Source organism: Herpailurus yagouaroundi, unplaced genomic scaffold (genome assembly GCF_014898765.1).
Source record: "Herpailurus yagouaroundi ecotype Mexico unplaced genomic scaffold, PumYag 215, whole genome shotgun sequence".
NCBI lineage: Eukaryota > Metazoa > Chordata > Mammalia > Carnivora > Felidae > Herpailurus > Herpailurus yagouaroundi.
In genome coordinates, this window is record NW_024412446.1 from 725,952 (window position 1) to 741,900 (window position 15,949).

Below are 15,949 nucleotides of genomic sequence, written 5' to 3' on the forward strand. Positions count from 1 at the left end.
GGGCCCTTCCTTTTCTAAAAATTAAAATTAGTTAAGAAAAAAAATCTCTATCTATTTTAAGAAAAATACTTCTCCAGTGGAGTATTAGTTCATTCCCTAAATTCATCCATTATCCATGTAATTTTCATCTAAGCTGAAAAAACTGCAAATGTGGATTTTATAAATAGCTGTCCTTTTTTTTTTTTTTTGAAATGTACAGAGTTATTTATAGAGATTCTAAATACTAGGGGCGCTTGGGTGGTTCAGCTGGTTAAGCGTCTGACTTCGGCTCAGGTCACGATCTCATGGCTCGTGAGTTCAAGCCCTGCATCGGGCTCTCTGCTGTCAGCGCAAAGCCCACTTCGGATCCCTCCCCGGCTCTCTCTCTTCTCAAAAATAAATAAACATTAAAAAAAAAAATTCTTAAACAATACCACATAAAATATATACCTTTAGGCATAGTTCCCTCTACTTTGAGTTTGAAATAATTGCTTTTATAATGTAGTGAGTTTTTATTCTCCCTCTACTATAAATAGGACATGACAGATGACCAGATCCCAAAAGGCTTCCTGTTGCTGCCTTTTAATTTTCTTCCTTACCTTGATTATCGGCCTTTTTCCTGAAAAGCCTCCATTTCATATTTAACTTTCTTCATCTCAAAGGATACTCTTTATGGTCCCTTTACCACAACAGTATAAACAAAAGCTTGAGACTTTCAGCTTTTGGGGCAGATAGGCATTTCCCAAAACACCTCTTCTACAACCCCTACTGCCTTCCACACCACAGGGTAAACGGTTTGGGAGTACTCAGCACCACTATGCTGGGAAGAAGGCTTCTCAAACATTTTAAAGCAGGAAATACCTCCTGGTCTCCAATCCACCCACCAGAGGTCTGCTCCAAATATCCAGAGTCATAAAACACACGATGGGATTTATAGTTAAGGAAGTGCAAGTACTGTTTTCACATGCTGAACACAGTAAATTCACTGATCTGAGGGGGAAGATTCACCTGTTTGGCACACAGAAGTCACTGATCTGAGTGAGGAGGAGAAAGTGGCCTATCAAGTGACTATAAATCCAGGGTTCGGTTGAGCATGTGGTCATAGACCAGAGGGCCTGTTCAACCTACCCTAGGTATTAAGAGAAAAAAGGAGGGAGAAAATGCAACTAAGCTACATCTTTTGTTGAGATCTAAGGAGCGAAATAGAATTTCAAGGAAATGTACAAAATCACCAGGGACAAGACCACAGGAAGACAGAAGAACAGACAGATCACAGTGAATAAGGAAACCAAGATAAGGTTTTTCTATTAAATCCCTCTTTTCCTAATGTTCCTAATAGAGAAAAACATTCCTTTCTGAGGTACTTCCTCCACCCATCAGAATGTCCCATTGAAAGATCTAAAAACCTAACAGGTGTCCTGAGAAGTAAAACTCAGCTACTCTGCAAAAGTCCAGACTAAAGTCTCAACATCTAACAACAAAAACCAACATAACAAAATAAGAACACTAGCTACCTACTTGTATCAGACATGACGGCTTTGGAATGTTTTCCCTTGAAAGGAAATCCAGGTTTACCTCTTGGGATTAAATTAAAATAAAGAAATAAAAATGGAGCTATCTTCTTGCCTAACTATAGATCATGTTCTAATTTAAAACAATACACAATACCACTTTTTAAAAAACCATTTTTTTTCCTTTTATCTTTCCACTATGAGAGAAAAGGAGGGAGAAAAGAGGTAGGGAAAAGGAAACAGTATCTGAAAGAAAAGGGAACTATGGAGACTTAAAACAATAATCGGGAAATAATTATTCATTCATAATCACCAAGCGACAACCTTTTTCTGGGCTCCTTGTGATAAAGTACAGAAACCAGGCCTTTCTGGGATGTGAAGTAGCAAATATAGTATCAATAAACTACTACATCCATTAGTTTATCCTAACTTGGATATTTTCCATTCAAATATTATTTTGCCCATTGTCATCATGAGCACTTAGAAAAAGATTGGCCGGGGCGCCTGGTGGCTCAGTCAGTTAAGTGTCCGACTTCAGCTCAGGTCATGGTCTCACATTTTGTGGGTTCAAGCCCCGCATTGGGCTCTGCGCTGACAGTGCGGAGCCTGTATGGGATACTCACTACCTCTCTCTGCCCCTTCACCATTCGCTCTTTCTCAAAATAAATAAACTTAAAAAAATTTTTTTAAACAAGAAAAAGATTGGCAATAGAAAATTAAATGTAGGGGCGCCTGGGTGGCTCAGTCGGTTAAGCGGCCGACTTCGGCTCAGGTCATGATCTCACAATCTGTGAGTTTGAGCCCCGCGTCAGGCTCTGTGCTGACAGCTCAGAGCCTGGAGCCTGTTTCAGATTCTGTGTCTCCCTCTCTCTGACCCTCCCCCGTTGATGCTCTGTCTCTCTCTGTCTCAAAAATAAATAAACATTAAAAAAAAAAAAGAAAATTAAATGTAGAGTAACCTTCTCATCCCTTTCTTGTCCTTGGTCTGGACAAGAAAGACCAGTTATGTTCAGGTCCTAAAAGAAACCACCAGACACTGAAGACAATTCTACCTATCAGAACCAACAATCCGAAGATACAAACATCCAAAAGGAAGTTTATGGCCCTCTAGACTAGAAGCAGGCTTCCTTTGGGAGGCCCAACATCACCATCTAATTCTGGTGAACATTTTATAACAATGACATTAAATGGTGACTCAGTCAGCAGATGTGTTTCCTCAATATAAAGAGGTTTTTTTAATGAGCCTACCTGCCGAGTCTGGGATTACAGGTTACTTGCATAAATCTGCAGGCCAAAGTGAAAATAATTATTCAGTAATGGTTAAGATTGGTATCACACATTTATTTCTTGTATTTATTCTTAACCTGGATGGTGGCTAACTGCAGGGAATATTTCTGATGTACAGAAATATAACAAATGTGCTTAAGTGTCAAAACCATAACCAAAGTTATGCAGCTGACTGCCAGAAGAGCCCAAAATAATCCAACTTGATCTTAGCAACCTATGATTTGAAGACAATTCAGAATGGAATGTGACCGAATGTGTAATGCTCTCAAGACATTAACAATTGTTCAGGTAGGTGAGGCACTAATCCCAAAATCAGCAATGGACTGGTAGCTTCTTCCAGTCACAGCTGGACTTTTTGTAATTCCAAGGATGTCATAGGACAGGTTTAACAAGAAATTGTTAATATCACCTGTATTCAGTAAACTAGGCCTAAGACACATAGGATAAAATTATTTGCAGTTATGTTAAGAAGAAGAAGAAGAAGAAGAAAAGGCTCCCAGTTAAAACCAAATCAAGGTTCACAGGCATAGCACTACTCATTAGGAAGCATGGTTTACATTATATTCATGTGGACCATACCAGAAATAACATATAAGTAGTGAGGGGAGGACTACTCAGCATCAAGATGGCTATGGAACATGTACTTTGTTATCTGGACAGCTATAAGAATGTTGATTATTTTTATTGGTGCCAAATTGCCTAATTTGGCTAGAGTCTCTTTAACTATCTCTAAGTAAACATAAATAGTATTTCCAAGCTTTTTCCTATGAAATTGAATTTGAGAAGTAAAAAGAGTTTTCAAAAAATACATTTGGTCTTCTAGACTTTGGTTTTAATCGAGGCACCGTGTTCCTCCAAATGGACTTTTGCATTTTACTTGATATTCTGCTTTCCAGATAGGGTAAAAGATTAGAACAAATTTGCTCAAGAGGCAAGTTGCCTGAGGCAAGCTACTACTAGGCAAGCTATGCTAATACCTGGAGGGGATGAGGGGTTCCTTGAAGCAGCCCACATTTCATAACACTGATTCACAGAAGCCTGATTGTCTTGATCCCTCCCTCTAGGTTCAAAAGCCCCAGAAATCATCATCTAGCTCAGCAAAGCACACCATCAACATTCCTGCTTCTAGAAAGCAAAAGATTGAAATGCCGGGCACATAACCATCAATCAGGAAGCCAAGGTAAGCAAAGAAAGGGGAAGTGGCAGAGAACACAAGCTGTGGAATTCCAATGCTACCATGTCCAGGTGGTATCTGTAAAAGACAGTGAGACCTAAGGAAAGAGTGATCCAAACCAGTAAGATAGCTTTTATCAGCTACCAACATTCATGCAGATGTAGGATGGGGTGATGGCAGTGAGACCCTGCCATTACCAAAGAAAGAATGAGGAAACCCACACCTGGTATCCAGCAATATCACATTGGAAAGGAGCACCTCTCAAGCCTTCATTCCGGCTGCACATGACACGGCTACCTGGCTCTCAGCTCAAGCTGAGAAATCAATTAACTTCTTGATTTCCAAGTCTCTAAGATGAGGTGAAAGCAGCTGATATTTCAAAAGAAACTCAATGATATGAAAGCCTATAGATCCTACTATATTTACTGAGTTTTGGTTTGTTTTTTTAAAGAAAAATGTGAAATGCCAAAATAAAGAAAAGGACAAATCCATCTTTCTGGTTCACATCTTCAACCTTTCTTCTTCTCCCCCTCCCCCCCCCCCCCCCCCCAACTCTTCCTCTGCTCACCGTCCTATGCATCCAAACCCAAACACTAATAACAGCTCTTTTCTCCAAAGAGCTCAGCCTGTTGGAAAGAAAGTTTGGGCACTATCCATGCAGGTAAGAAGTAATCAGGATGACAAGGTGGGGAAAAAAGAACAGCAGCAAGTCAGAGTCCCATTGGCTTCTGCCTGTCCTGACTGGCAAAAGCAGAAAGCAAAGCCTCAAACCAGTTCTCTGACAGGCCCCAACGCCTCTGCAGCACCCCCCGTGTAATTACACACTTGAGTGACTGGACTCTGAAGAAAATTGAAGGCCTGAGCTCCGAACAGCTGCCATTTTCTCTCTCCATCACACCAGCGTGATTACTTGAGAAATGAACAGCCCCGGCTCAAAGCTACTCCAGAATTCTCAGAGGAAATATGGCTCCGTGTTCCAATAATGAGATTCTTAAGGCAAGCGTTACTTACAATCACTCCGCAAAAGGAGCGAGCCGAGCCCCTATATCTTACAAATTAGAATTTAAGAAACCCAGCGACAGTCTTGGACGATCATTACTCTTCTGCTGCTCCAAGGATTCTGGGCTTTGGTCTATTTTTAGTGCAGAAAACTGTTAAGTCCTTAAAAAGGTAATCATAATAAAATGAAAACTCACCATCATTAGCTCCCTAAAAAGGCAAATACACCCCATTTTAGGTCCAAACTGAGAGATTCTTCCACTCCCTCCTCATTACCCTTTTCTGCTGCAAAGTCTTGTTTTATCCAAATGAGAATTAGCAATCCTTATGTTAAAATTAAAAAAAAATCTAACTAGTCACAGATATCTTCTTTTGATTGAAAAAAAATCATCAAATTACCATAGATAATAGCACTTCTTTGCTGAAACCTGTCACTTGGGGAAGTTGAAATATTTTATACTGCTGATATATATTTTTTTCTTTCAAATGCATCTTCTGATTTCCCCACCATCTAGCCATTCTATGGTAGCAAAGGTAATGAACTCTCCTTGTGATTATGTTTTTAAAGGTAGCTATTCTAAAAAAAAATGTTATATCCTTGAGAGTTAACCAGCTAGGCAGACATGAAGTTGTGGCACTGTTGTTAAACACAAATGTGAGGTAGGTAGTTTCCCTTTATTCTAAACTATGGAATAAAAAAACAGCAGTGGCAATTTATAGTTTTTCTTTTTACCCCTCCAAGAAGAAAGAATGGAATTAAGGTACCAAAAATGTCAATTCCACAAAGGGACAAGAGAGGAATCTCTAGGAGTAAAATGGTACTTTGGTCCCCCAAAAAGGCAAAAAAGGCAGCCATAAGGCAGCTGTTCATGGGTTGGGGACTCTAACAATAGTCCTATGAAACTCTGATTTTAAGAACTAACTCAATCAGAAGAATCTAGGAATGAAGGACTTACATACTGTGTTTAAAAATCCTTAAGTTCACAAAAATTCTACCCACTGGTCAAATGTACATTAATTCTATTCACATTCTCACCTTTCACTCCCACTTTTTACTAGCTCTCATAGTACGAGGTTATAGGGACAAAAGCATGCATCCACTACCATTACAAGAATCTGAGCTTGGAGTTCTATGTAAGTAAAACAGAAAGGGACCAAAGAAGATGCAGAATAAATTTAAATTTCTTTGGTGTGAGGGGCAGTACTGGATTTCTAACACTGTTTTTCATTCTTACATTTTGGGACGTAATAGCCACTGCTGACATTCATGGAAAAAACAAGAGTTCTGAAGAAAAAGTATACTGGCTAAATAAGACCCAGTTTTAAAGCTACTGTCATGAGTGACACCAGGAAGCACAAGGCATCTCTCAGCAGAATCAAGAGATTTGAGTTCCTGTGCATGATTGCATGCATAATAGCCAGAACAATCCTTTCCTGACAGGAGTAGGTTCCTTCAGGTCAAGGACAGAGGTAAAGGTGAGAAACCATTCATCTACAACTCAAGCGCCATTCATGCCAAAATTACAGGAGACAAGAAGCTTTTCCTCTGACCACAGAACCTCAGAAGGAGAAATGTTTTCTCAACAACATCAACCATCCTTACAGGTTCTGAAAAATGGTACTCACAATAAGCATTGTGACCAGAAGATTCTTCTTGGTGACTTGAGCATGAGAGAAGATATAGTTTAGCACAGTGTTCATGTCACTCTTGTTCTCTTCTCGAAGGGCAAACACACATTTGTCATAGTGACCTGCAAGCAGCAAAAAGAACTGGTCCTCATCTATGGTTGAGTGTTCACATTTACATGCCATTTGTTTGTTTGTTTAATGTCTATAATTCACCTGATAAGCAGTGAAACATTGTAAGAATTTTCTTGGAAAGGGGCACCTGGGTGGCTTAGTCAGTTAAGCGTTCGACTCTTGATTTGGGCTCAGGTCACGATCTTGTGGTCGTGCAATGGAGCCCTGTGTCAAGCTTTGCACTGGTGGTGCAGGGCCTGCTTGGGAATTCTCTCTCAAAATAAATAAAAATTTAAAAATTAAAAAAAAAAAAGAATTTTCTTGGATGGATTTGTACAGAATTGGTAATGAGGTTTAGTAAAAGAAATGCCGGTAGGAGTCAGGCAATCTAGTGCAAGATCTGGGCTCAAAGCCTAGCTGTATTACCAATTTCCTATGTGCTTCTTGGCAAATCGCTTTCCCTCTCTGAGCATCATTTGCATCCCCCACCCCCCCAAAAAAGGTAGAGGGAAGGTTTGTCTTAGAGACTGAGCTGTTGGTGGTAATTCCAATCCTCACCCTTACTCTAAACTCTCATTTAGTTTCCTGAAATGATTTCCTTAGAAGAGAGGATTCTGTTGCTTAAAAAGAAATGTCAATACCATTAAATTTGATGATCTTTAAAGTCTGCCCCAGCTTGAGATTCTGGCTTCATGTCTGACTCACTGAAAATGTTTCACCCTAACTATAAGGAACAGGTTTTTGTTTTTGTTTTTGAAGAGGGGGCAGAACGAGGGTGAGACTCCCAAGCAGACTCCATGTCCAACGCAGAGCCCAACTGGGCGGGGGGGGGGGGGACCTCAATCTCAAACCGTGAGATCATGCCTGAGCTGAAATCAAGAGTTGGATGCTTAACTGACTGAGCCACCCACGTGCCCCTAACTATATGGAACAGTTTTAGCTCAAAAATAAAGCAACACAAACTTATCAATATCTGTAAGGGGGATGGTTGTTACCTCTGAAATCAACATTTTGCTCTGTGAATCCATGAAACAGCTAAACAACACCTAGCCATTCCAAATCCAAACTAAGGCATAGATCAAGGAGAACCTTGCATTAAGTCAAAAGGTCTGCAGGGAGAATACAATTATGTACATCTTCATTGGCCCTTCATAAGGCCATCAGGGGTAGGTTAGTTCTGGCTAGGAAAGCTATGTTTTGCCACAGAAACATAAGGATCAGGTTTACTGTAGTGATATCTACCACAGCATAGAAGTAATATTCACTTTTTCAGAAAACAGCTTACTCCAGAATTGAATTTCCAAGCAAAGGAGAATTAGTGTTTGAATAGTCTCAATCAAGGTCAGAATTTTATGAAATTATGAAAATACTAAAGGATTATCATCTCAATTCAGATTCCATTTTAAGTTACAAACCAGAACAGTTCGACTGCATTACTATGGATTCCTAGAATACTGAGTACATTCAACCAGGGTAACTCGGTTCTGTTTTAAATATTAAAGATAAATATGAATTTTTGTCAATATGAAACTATATCTGAATAAAGAACTTAATTCAGATATATTTGAATTAAGAATTGACAATTTCATATAAGACCTATTTAGAACAAAATAGAATTAGTTGTCCTATATAAATTCATACTTTTCCCAACCAACACTTAACTTTGAAGGCACAACAGAAATATATCTTGGTAAAGGGAATTACTAGAACAAGGACAGATAAAAAGAATATTTACCCAGGGAAAAGACAGCAGAGACACTAAGCAGAAAGAAAGTAATGACACCACATTTTTAAAAACCTTTTGTTGTGAGATATACATACAGCAGAATAAATACCCATATAACTACCATCTATCTTAGAACATTTTTAATTATCTTTGAAGGATCCTATGTGCTCCCCCTCAGAAATACCTACTAAGCTGAATTTTATGTTACTCACTCTTTTGCTTTTCTTTACATTTATTCCATTTACGTCTCAACATTGTTTGTGAAACACAGCCTTCTGTTCATATGTATAACTTGGTTCCTCAACTTTCATTGCTGTATAATAATCCATTGTAGGAATATACCAGAATTCAATTATTTATTCTACTTATGTAATTCTAATGGTTTCCTATTTTGCTGTTATGAACAATGCTGCCAATAAATAGTCCCATATGTCTCCTTACAAACATGTGTAAGAATTTCTCTAAAGTTTGTTATCTAAGAGTAAAATTGTGAGGTTGAAGAATACATAAAACATTCAACTCTATTAAGTTCTGACAAACTTTTGCAAAGTGGTTTACACTTTGGAAATTTGCACTGTTACTTACAGAAGTAGTGAAAGATGATTTTTTAATTTTTGCCAATCTTATTGTGTTTTTGGCTTTCTCTAATTAGCAATGAGATTGTACATCTTTTCAATTTGTGGATCGTTTGTATCCTTCCTTTTATGAATTATCCTTTTATATCTTTTGCCTATTTTTTTTTCTTTTGCCTATTTTTCAAAGAAGTTGTCTTTTTACTTATTTACTAACCCCTTTCATTATAGGCGTAGGTTTTATAAGTACCTTCTCCCACTTTGTGGCTTATGTTTTCAGTCTCTTTATGGCATCTTTTCATCAGCCTTTTCCTTTCTAGTTTACACTAGACATGTGGTTTACACTAGATGTGTGTCTTCCATGACAAATCCTTCCCTACCCTGAGGTCATACGGCTATTCTCTTAAAAATTTAGTAGTTTTGCCTCTTTAGAACATGTTTAAGTCTTTAATTCATCTGGAATTGACTTCTGTGCATACAGTTTAAGATAGAGATCCAATTTCTTTTTTTGGTTTTGGAAATAAATAAGCCATTGTAGTAGTATCATTTAATGAGAAAGAAGTCTATCCTTTCCTCATGATCTAAATGCCTGTTCTGTTATAATGTAAACTTTCATACATATGTGGATGGATCTGTTTCTGGGCTACTATGTTCCATTGGTCTATTAACTTTTCCCTATACCAATATCACAATCTCTTCATTAATAAGGCTTTAGATTAAACCTTGATATTTCACTGGAAAATCCCTCCACCTTGTATTTCTTTAGAAGTATCCTGGTTAGGGGCGCCTGGGTGGCTCAGTCGGTTGAGCGTCTGACTTCCGCTCAGGTCATGATCTCACAGTTTGTGAGTTCAAGCCCTGCATCGGCTCTGTGCTGACAGCTCAGAGCCTGGAGCCTGCTTCGGATTATGTGTCCCCCTCCCTCTCTGCCTCTCCCCTGCTCATGTTCTGTTTCTGTCTCTCAAAAGTGAATAAATATTAAAAAATAAATAAAATTTAAAAAAAAAGAAGTATCCTGGTTATTTTCAGACTTTCCTTTCATATAAATTTTAGAATTAGCTTGAAAAATTCCATGAAGATACCCTACTAGGATTTTTACTGAACATCAGTGAATCTGCAGATGAATTCCAGGAGAATCAATACTTTGCAGGTGTACACTCCAATCTAAGACCATGATACTTATTTAGATCTTCATTACTGTTCACTCATAATTTTCTTCAAAAAAGGCTTGTACATTTTTTATTAGACTTATTCTTTAGTGTTCCATATTTTGGGTTGCTATTTTAAATGCCATATTTTTCCAAACTGCTTTTCTAAACAATTGTACTATAAAGACACACAAAATTCAATATACATTTGAATTTTGTATTCAACAACCTTTTTAGACTTTAATTCCAACAATAAATATGTGGATTCTTTGAGCTTTTCCAGGTAGATATCATACATATAACAGTGGCAGATTTATTTCCTTACTCCTTTCCAGTCCTCACACCTTTTAATTCTTTTTATCTTATTGCACTGGCTATGACATCCAGTATGATGCTGAATAGAAGCAGTGAGAGCAGGTGCCCTCGTCTTATTCCTGTCTTAAAGAGAATGCTCTCAACAATGCTTTCAATTTTACTATTATGCATGAGGTACCCTACAGATTTTTTGGTGGGGAAACTTTATATGTTTAAAGAAGTTCCATCTTATTCTTCATTTGCCAAGAGTTTCTCATGAATGAATATTAAATTTTGTCAAATATTTTTCCCCCATATCTTTAGGTGACCATGTTTTTTCCTCTTTGAATCCCTTAGATAATAAATCACATTAGTTGGTTTTTCCAATTTTTTTTTTTTTAATTTTTTTTTTCAACATTTATTTATTTTTGGGACAGAGAGAGACAGAGCATGAACGGGGGAGGGGCAGAGAGAGAGGGAGACACAGAATCGGAAACAGGCTCCAGGCTCCGAGCCATCAGCCCAGAGCCTGACGCGGGGCTCGAACTCCCGGACCGCGAGATCGTGACCTGGCTGAAGTCGGACGCTCAACCGACTGCGCCACCCAGGCGCCCTGTTTTTCCAATACTAATCAAGCTTGCATTAGTAGGATAAAGACAATTTGGTTGTGATGTGTTATTTTGTATATACACTGATGGATTTGGTTTGCTAATATTTACTTGAGGATTTTTGCTGGTTATGAGTGGCACAGCCGTCCTTTAAAAGATGCAAAAGGAAGCAAAATACGGAAGATGTTAAGTAATATTTCTAATTATGATGTTTCACTGCCACCTTGTGGCAGGGAGCAATATTAGCAGTATGTAGCTTTTAAAATCCTACCTAGAGGTATTTCACATTTAGAGACTTCATACATCATTTAATGAAGCTCTTCAGAGAAAGCCAGGGATAAATTCCACCTAAATGATACACTGAATAGTACTGGAAAATCTGAGCCTTTTTCACATGTCTGCGGTTCAATCCGTGGATTAGCTGCCAAGAGGCAAGCTCTTCAGATACAGTTTTTCAATTTCAGCCTGGTCATGACTCAACCAACCCTCACTAAACAAGGTCAAGAAGACATCAACAGGGAATACTAATCTCTACTAGAAAAATTATCTCAGCCCTTTCCCAGAAGGCACACCAGATTCACAATCTCATCAAGCTGTCTTTGTTGTTCTTTCTTTGGCACTAGTGGGACAGGGAGGTTTAGTTTTTAAGAAAGTGGTGACAGGGCAAGAGTTTGTTAATGGTAGGTGTTAGTGACAGGATGAACTGGCTCTGCTGCTGCACAGTCCTACAAGGAAGCTTTCTCAGAAACAGAGTCCTCAGGAAGAGGTTTACCATTCTGGAACTGTGTCTCTACTCGCAGGTACTGCCGTAGCAGATCCATCACAACAGCCTTCATGTGGCCTCGGATGCCACTTCGGTACCTAGGCAAGCAGAAAAAATGTCCACTGAAAAACCTGACAGGCTAATACTATTAGAATAACAGACTATTTAAATAAGCCCAGAGCTTAAATTCTAAGCCTCAGAAATCTACCTATAGACAAGAGTTTTTGTGGGGTTTTTTGTTTTATATAAAAGGAAAGAAAAAAAGAACAAAACAAAACCAAAAACCACTTGACAGCCCTACTGAACAACACCCTGGTTCAGTTCCCACTGCTACGTAGAAATGATCATTATACTCCTGAAATGGCTCAGGGATATCTGAAAAATTTATGAGCATCTTAGAGTTGAAAATGTTCTGTGAATGTTCCTTCAGTCCAATAGTTGGCTATGGAAGCTAAGAAGAATGAATGTCTTACTTGGCCTTGTGCCAGAAGAAAAATTAAGAGTTTCATCAAAATTACCAGGAAAAAAAAGCAATGAAATTTCTATGCTTTAATAATTCACAGAAAAATGGAGAACACAAAAGTCATCAGAAATATTTTAGCTCACAGTCCTAAGATATTTAGATATCTAAGGTATTTAGAAAATACCTATATTTCCCAAGACACAAGTGCTTTCTAATAAGTCAAACCTGAGATAAATCTCTTGGTGCGTACTTAGAATAAAGGAAGGTATGGGTATGAACAGGTCTGGGAATCCTGTGTATCCTGGGAATCACATTAACTTTACCTCTGTACCAGCTGGACAATGCTCTGAGTGTTCATGAAGAAAACTTCCCGTTCAGATTTCCGGTTCAATGTAGCTGCATGGCTATCTAGGATGTTGGCAATCTAAAGAAGAAAGAGGAAAAAAATGAAGCCAAACCCAACAAAGAGACCTAAAGCATTAGCCTGTGTAGCATCACCACCAGTAATCTTAATTGTAACACAAAAATTTCCATCTTTCACATGCTGGGAGCAGCTAGAAGTTACTGGGCATAGTTTAGAGGCTTGTGTTAAATAAGCAAGCAACTTTTATTTCTTTTCACACTTTCCTAGATGAACTAATGAGTGTAACACAAAAGCTACCATCCTACCAGAGGCCCTTGACAGGCAAGATATGTTTACAGTCAAGGTTCAAACTTTATTCCTCACTTGCCTACCTTAACTCTCTACATGTAAATTAGCTTCACAGGCAAAAAATAAGCTGGGGGTAAAAAAATGCTGCTGGAGTAGTAAGAAGTTGCTGCTAATAAAACTACAAATATCCCTCCACTTTAAATTCACAAAATTCCTCTAATTAGGGCATAGGCCCAAGAATAAACCTCTATTAAGTAAAAGATTTTTTCTTATAATCACAAATACTTTTACACTTCACATATAGTATTTTATTGGGCTTATATCCTGAGACACATTTGTGAAGGGCACAATACTTAAGACTGCAAAAGCACAACATCCAGACAGAGGATCCAAGCAGGAAGGAATCCCACAACATGAACTCCAGAACTGGTAGCTAGTAGAGAAATGTAACTCTATAAATACCTGCTGGCTGGGAAACTGACAGAGGACTGATGTGATGTTGCTGGCATACTGAGCCATTTCCTTCTTGATAGACTTCTCCACATTCAGGGGAATACGGCCAGAGACACTGGTCATGATATCTTGCAATTCTAGGAGAGGCAAGGAGGGATCTCTGAGGGTCTTCATCAACCGCTCTACCCAGTCTTTTACCTGAGAAGGAAATAAGATCCACACAAAATTAAAACCATCTCCAAAATAAAGTGATATATCTGGATTCAGTATCATGCAGTATTTACTATGAAACTATAATATAGGCATCTAACTCTGCCCTCATTCTCTGGTTTAAATCCCAATTAAATGTGAAGTCAATGACACAGATAAGCAGCAAGGATTTAAAGACTCCACATCCCACAACTAAAGGTGAGAGAGTTTCAGGCCAAACAGCTTTCTTTTCCTCCCTCTAAAAAAGTCCTCGTGTGATTTTTAAACTATCTTGGAGAACAATACCCTATTTGTACACCCTTTCCCCAAGAGAAGTGATTCATACCCTGCTACTAAAAAAAGGATCTGGAAGGCAGTATCCATTCATTACGTTGACCAGATTATCCAGGACATAATGGAACACTCGATGGAGCTTCTCGCCTCTCAGTGCTGTGCTCTGGATCCGTGGCAGACTACCCGTGTGAAGCTCAGCCTGTCAACCCCAATGAGAGATCAAGTCACCCACTACCTTTTAGTCAGGTTACATATACACACTGCAACTTAGAGTCATCATTCAAAACCAAGACATCTCTTTACCATACCCAGCTACAAGGAGAGAAATCAATGGAGGAATCATCAGAGGAAATCATAAAATCTTAGTATCATAGTAATTTCTGCAAAATCTAGTTCCATAATGCTATAGGCACAAACACAAGGCATGAGATCGGGGGGGAAAAAGCATAAGAAAAAACTAGCAAACTACGCATTGAAATCATCTGCCCCTCCAAACTACCCCTACCATGTAATCAACTCTTAGAGAGCAATATTAAAAGTACCCTCCTACTTACCTGTTGGACCTTGCTGGGGTTGTCTAACTGCATTTTGGCTATCACACAGCCAGGATCAAGAGCTGCTCCAGGCCGTTTGACATAATGGATACAACCAGACTCTGCTGCTGTTAAGGTCATTACCATCTTCATCACCTGTAACAAAAAATAAATAAAATTACAGCTTAGCCTCTCTTTACAATGAATGATGTAAAGAAGCTAGTTTTCCCTTCAATGTCTAAGTCTACCTATCTAACACTATCTCTAATTCCATCCAGAATAATGAGAACCTTGAAATCTCCAACAAAGTAGAAGGAGGGCAATTAGAAAATCTCAGGACCTAGCTTTAGGGATTAATGACAGCTACCGACATTTCTTGTTTCTAATGTTTAAATTGATTTTGCCATAGTTTGTGTTTTACTTGTTTTATACTTAGACTTGATTAACAGTTCAGCCTCCTTATACCCATGATCTAGGTGTTGGTCTGTCAACCAAAGATACCCATGCCAAAATCTGAGGGTCATTCTTTACTCTTCTTTCTCCCTTATCTACCAATTACCAAGCCCTGTCAAACTTCTCAAAAATCTTCCTCTCCAACCATGTCTTTGGTTTAGGCCCTCATCGTACCTGTTCTAGAGTACTTGAAAAACCTCCCAACAGAATTCCCTATCCTCTATACATCTCCAACGAGGTCACTAAATACAATCATTCTACAGCCCAAATCTCGTTGTATCCGTTGTCTATGTAAAATCCTTTTATGACTCCTCACTGCCTCCAGGGGAGCCTAAACGTCTTAGTGTGTCTCATAAGGTCCTTCATGATCTCAAGTTATGATGACTTACTTGGCATGTTTGCTTGGCACTTCCCATTAAACCTTAGCCAATTCTCAAGCAATATCGATGTACTTGCAGTTCCCTAAATATACTATACTCTCTTCTGTGCCTTTGTACACACCGTTCTTCCCTTTAAACATCTGTCCTGCCCTTCTTCACCTGGTATATTACTATCTACCTTTTAAAGAATTTTCTATTTATTTTAAGTTTATTTATTTTGAGAGAGAGAGAGAACAGAGAGAGAGGGAATCCCAAGCAGGTTCTGCACCATCAGCACAAAGCCTAATGCAGGGCTTGAACCCACAAACTGCAAGATCATGACCTGAGCTGAAATCAAGAGTCAGATGCTTAACAGACTGAGCCACCCAGGCACCCCTAAAGATTTTTTTAATGTTTCTTTATTTTTGAGAGAGAGAACATAAGTGGGGGAGGCGCAGAGAGAGAAGGGACAGAGGATATGAAGTGGGCTCTGTGCTGACAGCAGGGAGCCCAACATGGGGCTTGAACTCACGAACCACAAGATCATGACCTCAGCCGAAGTCGGATGCTCAACTGACTGAGCCACCCAGGTGCCCTAACTATCCATCTTTTAAAAGTAAGCTCAAAGTCCCCTCTCTTTCAGGAGGTCCTCCCCTACTATCCACCACATCCACCAGCTGCACCCCAATTTGGGTTAAGTGACCCCCCTGCACTCTGTGCTTACCTCTCTCGGAATTCATATTTCATTACTT

General features: G+C 38.9%; 1 protein-coding gene across 17 annotated transcripts in view; it reads right to left on the minus strand.

Moving 5' to 3' along the window:
• Window positions 1-15,949, minus strand: part of ACACA (acetyl-CoA carboxylase alpha) — a 283,001-nt gene that overhangs the window by 140,855 nt on the left and 126,197 nt on the right. For all 17 annotated transcript variants that reach the window (XM_040455131.1, XM_040455127.1, XM_040455128.1 and 14 more), the window contains 6 exons: window positions 14,407-14,541; window positions 13,905-14,051; window positions 13,379-13,567; window positions 12,588-12,688; window positions 11,811-11,899; window positions 6,577-6,701 (listed from right to left, as the gene is read on the minus strand). In XM_040455131.1, coding sequence (XP_040311065.1) covers window positions 6,577-6,701; window positions 11,811-11,899; window positions 12,588-12,688; window positions 13,379-13,567; window positions 13,905-14,051; window positions 14,407-14,541 — 786 coding nt within the window. The remainder of the gene's footprint in view (window positions 1-6,576; window positions 6,702-11,810; window positions 11,900-12,587; window positions 12,689-13,378; window positions 13,568-13,904; window positions 14,052-14,406; window positions 14,542-15,949) is intronic.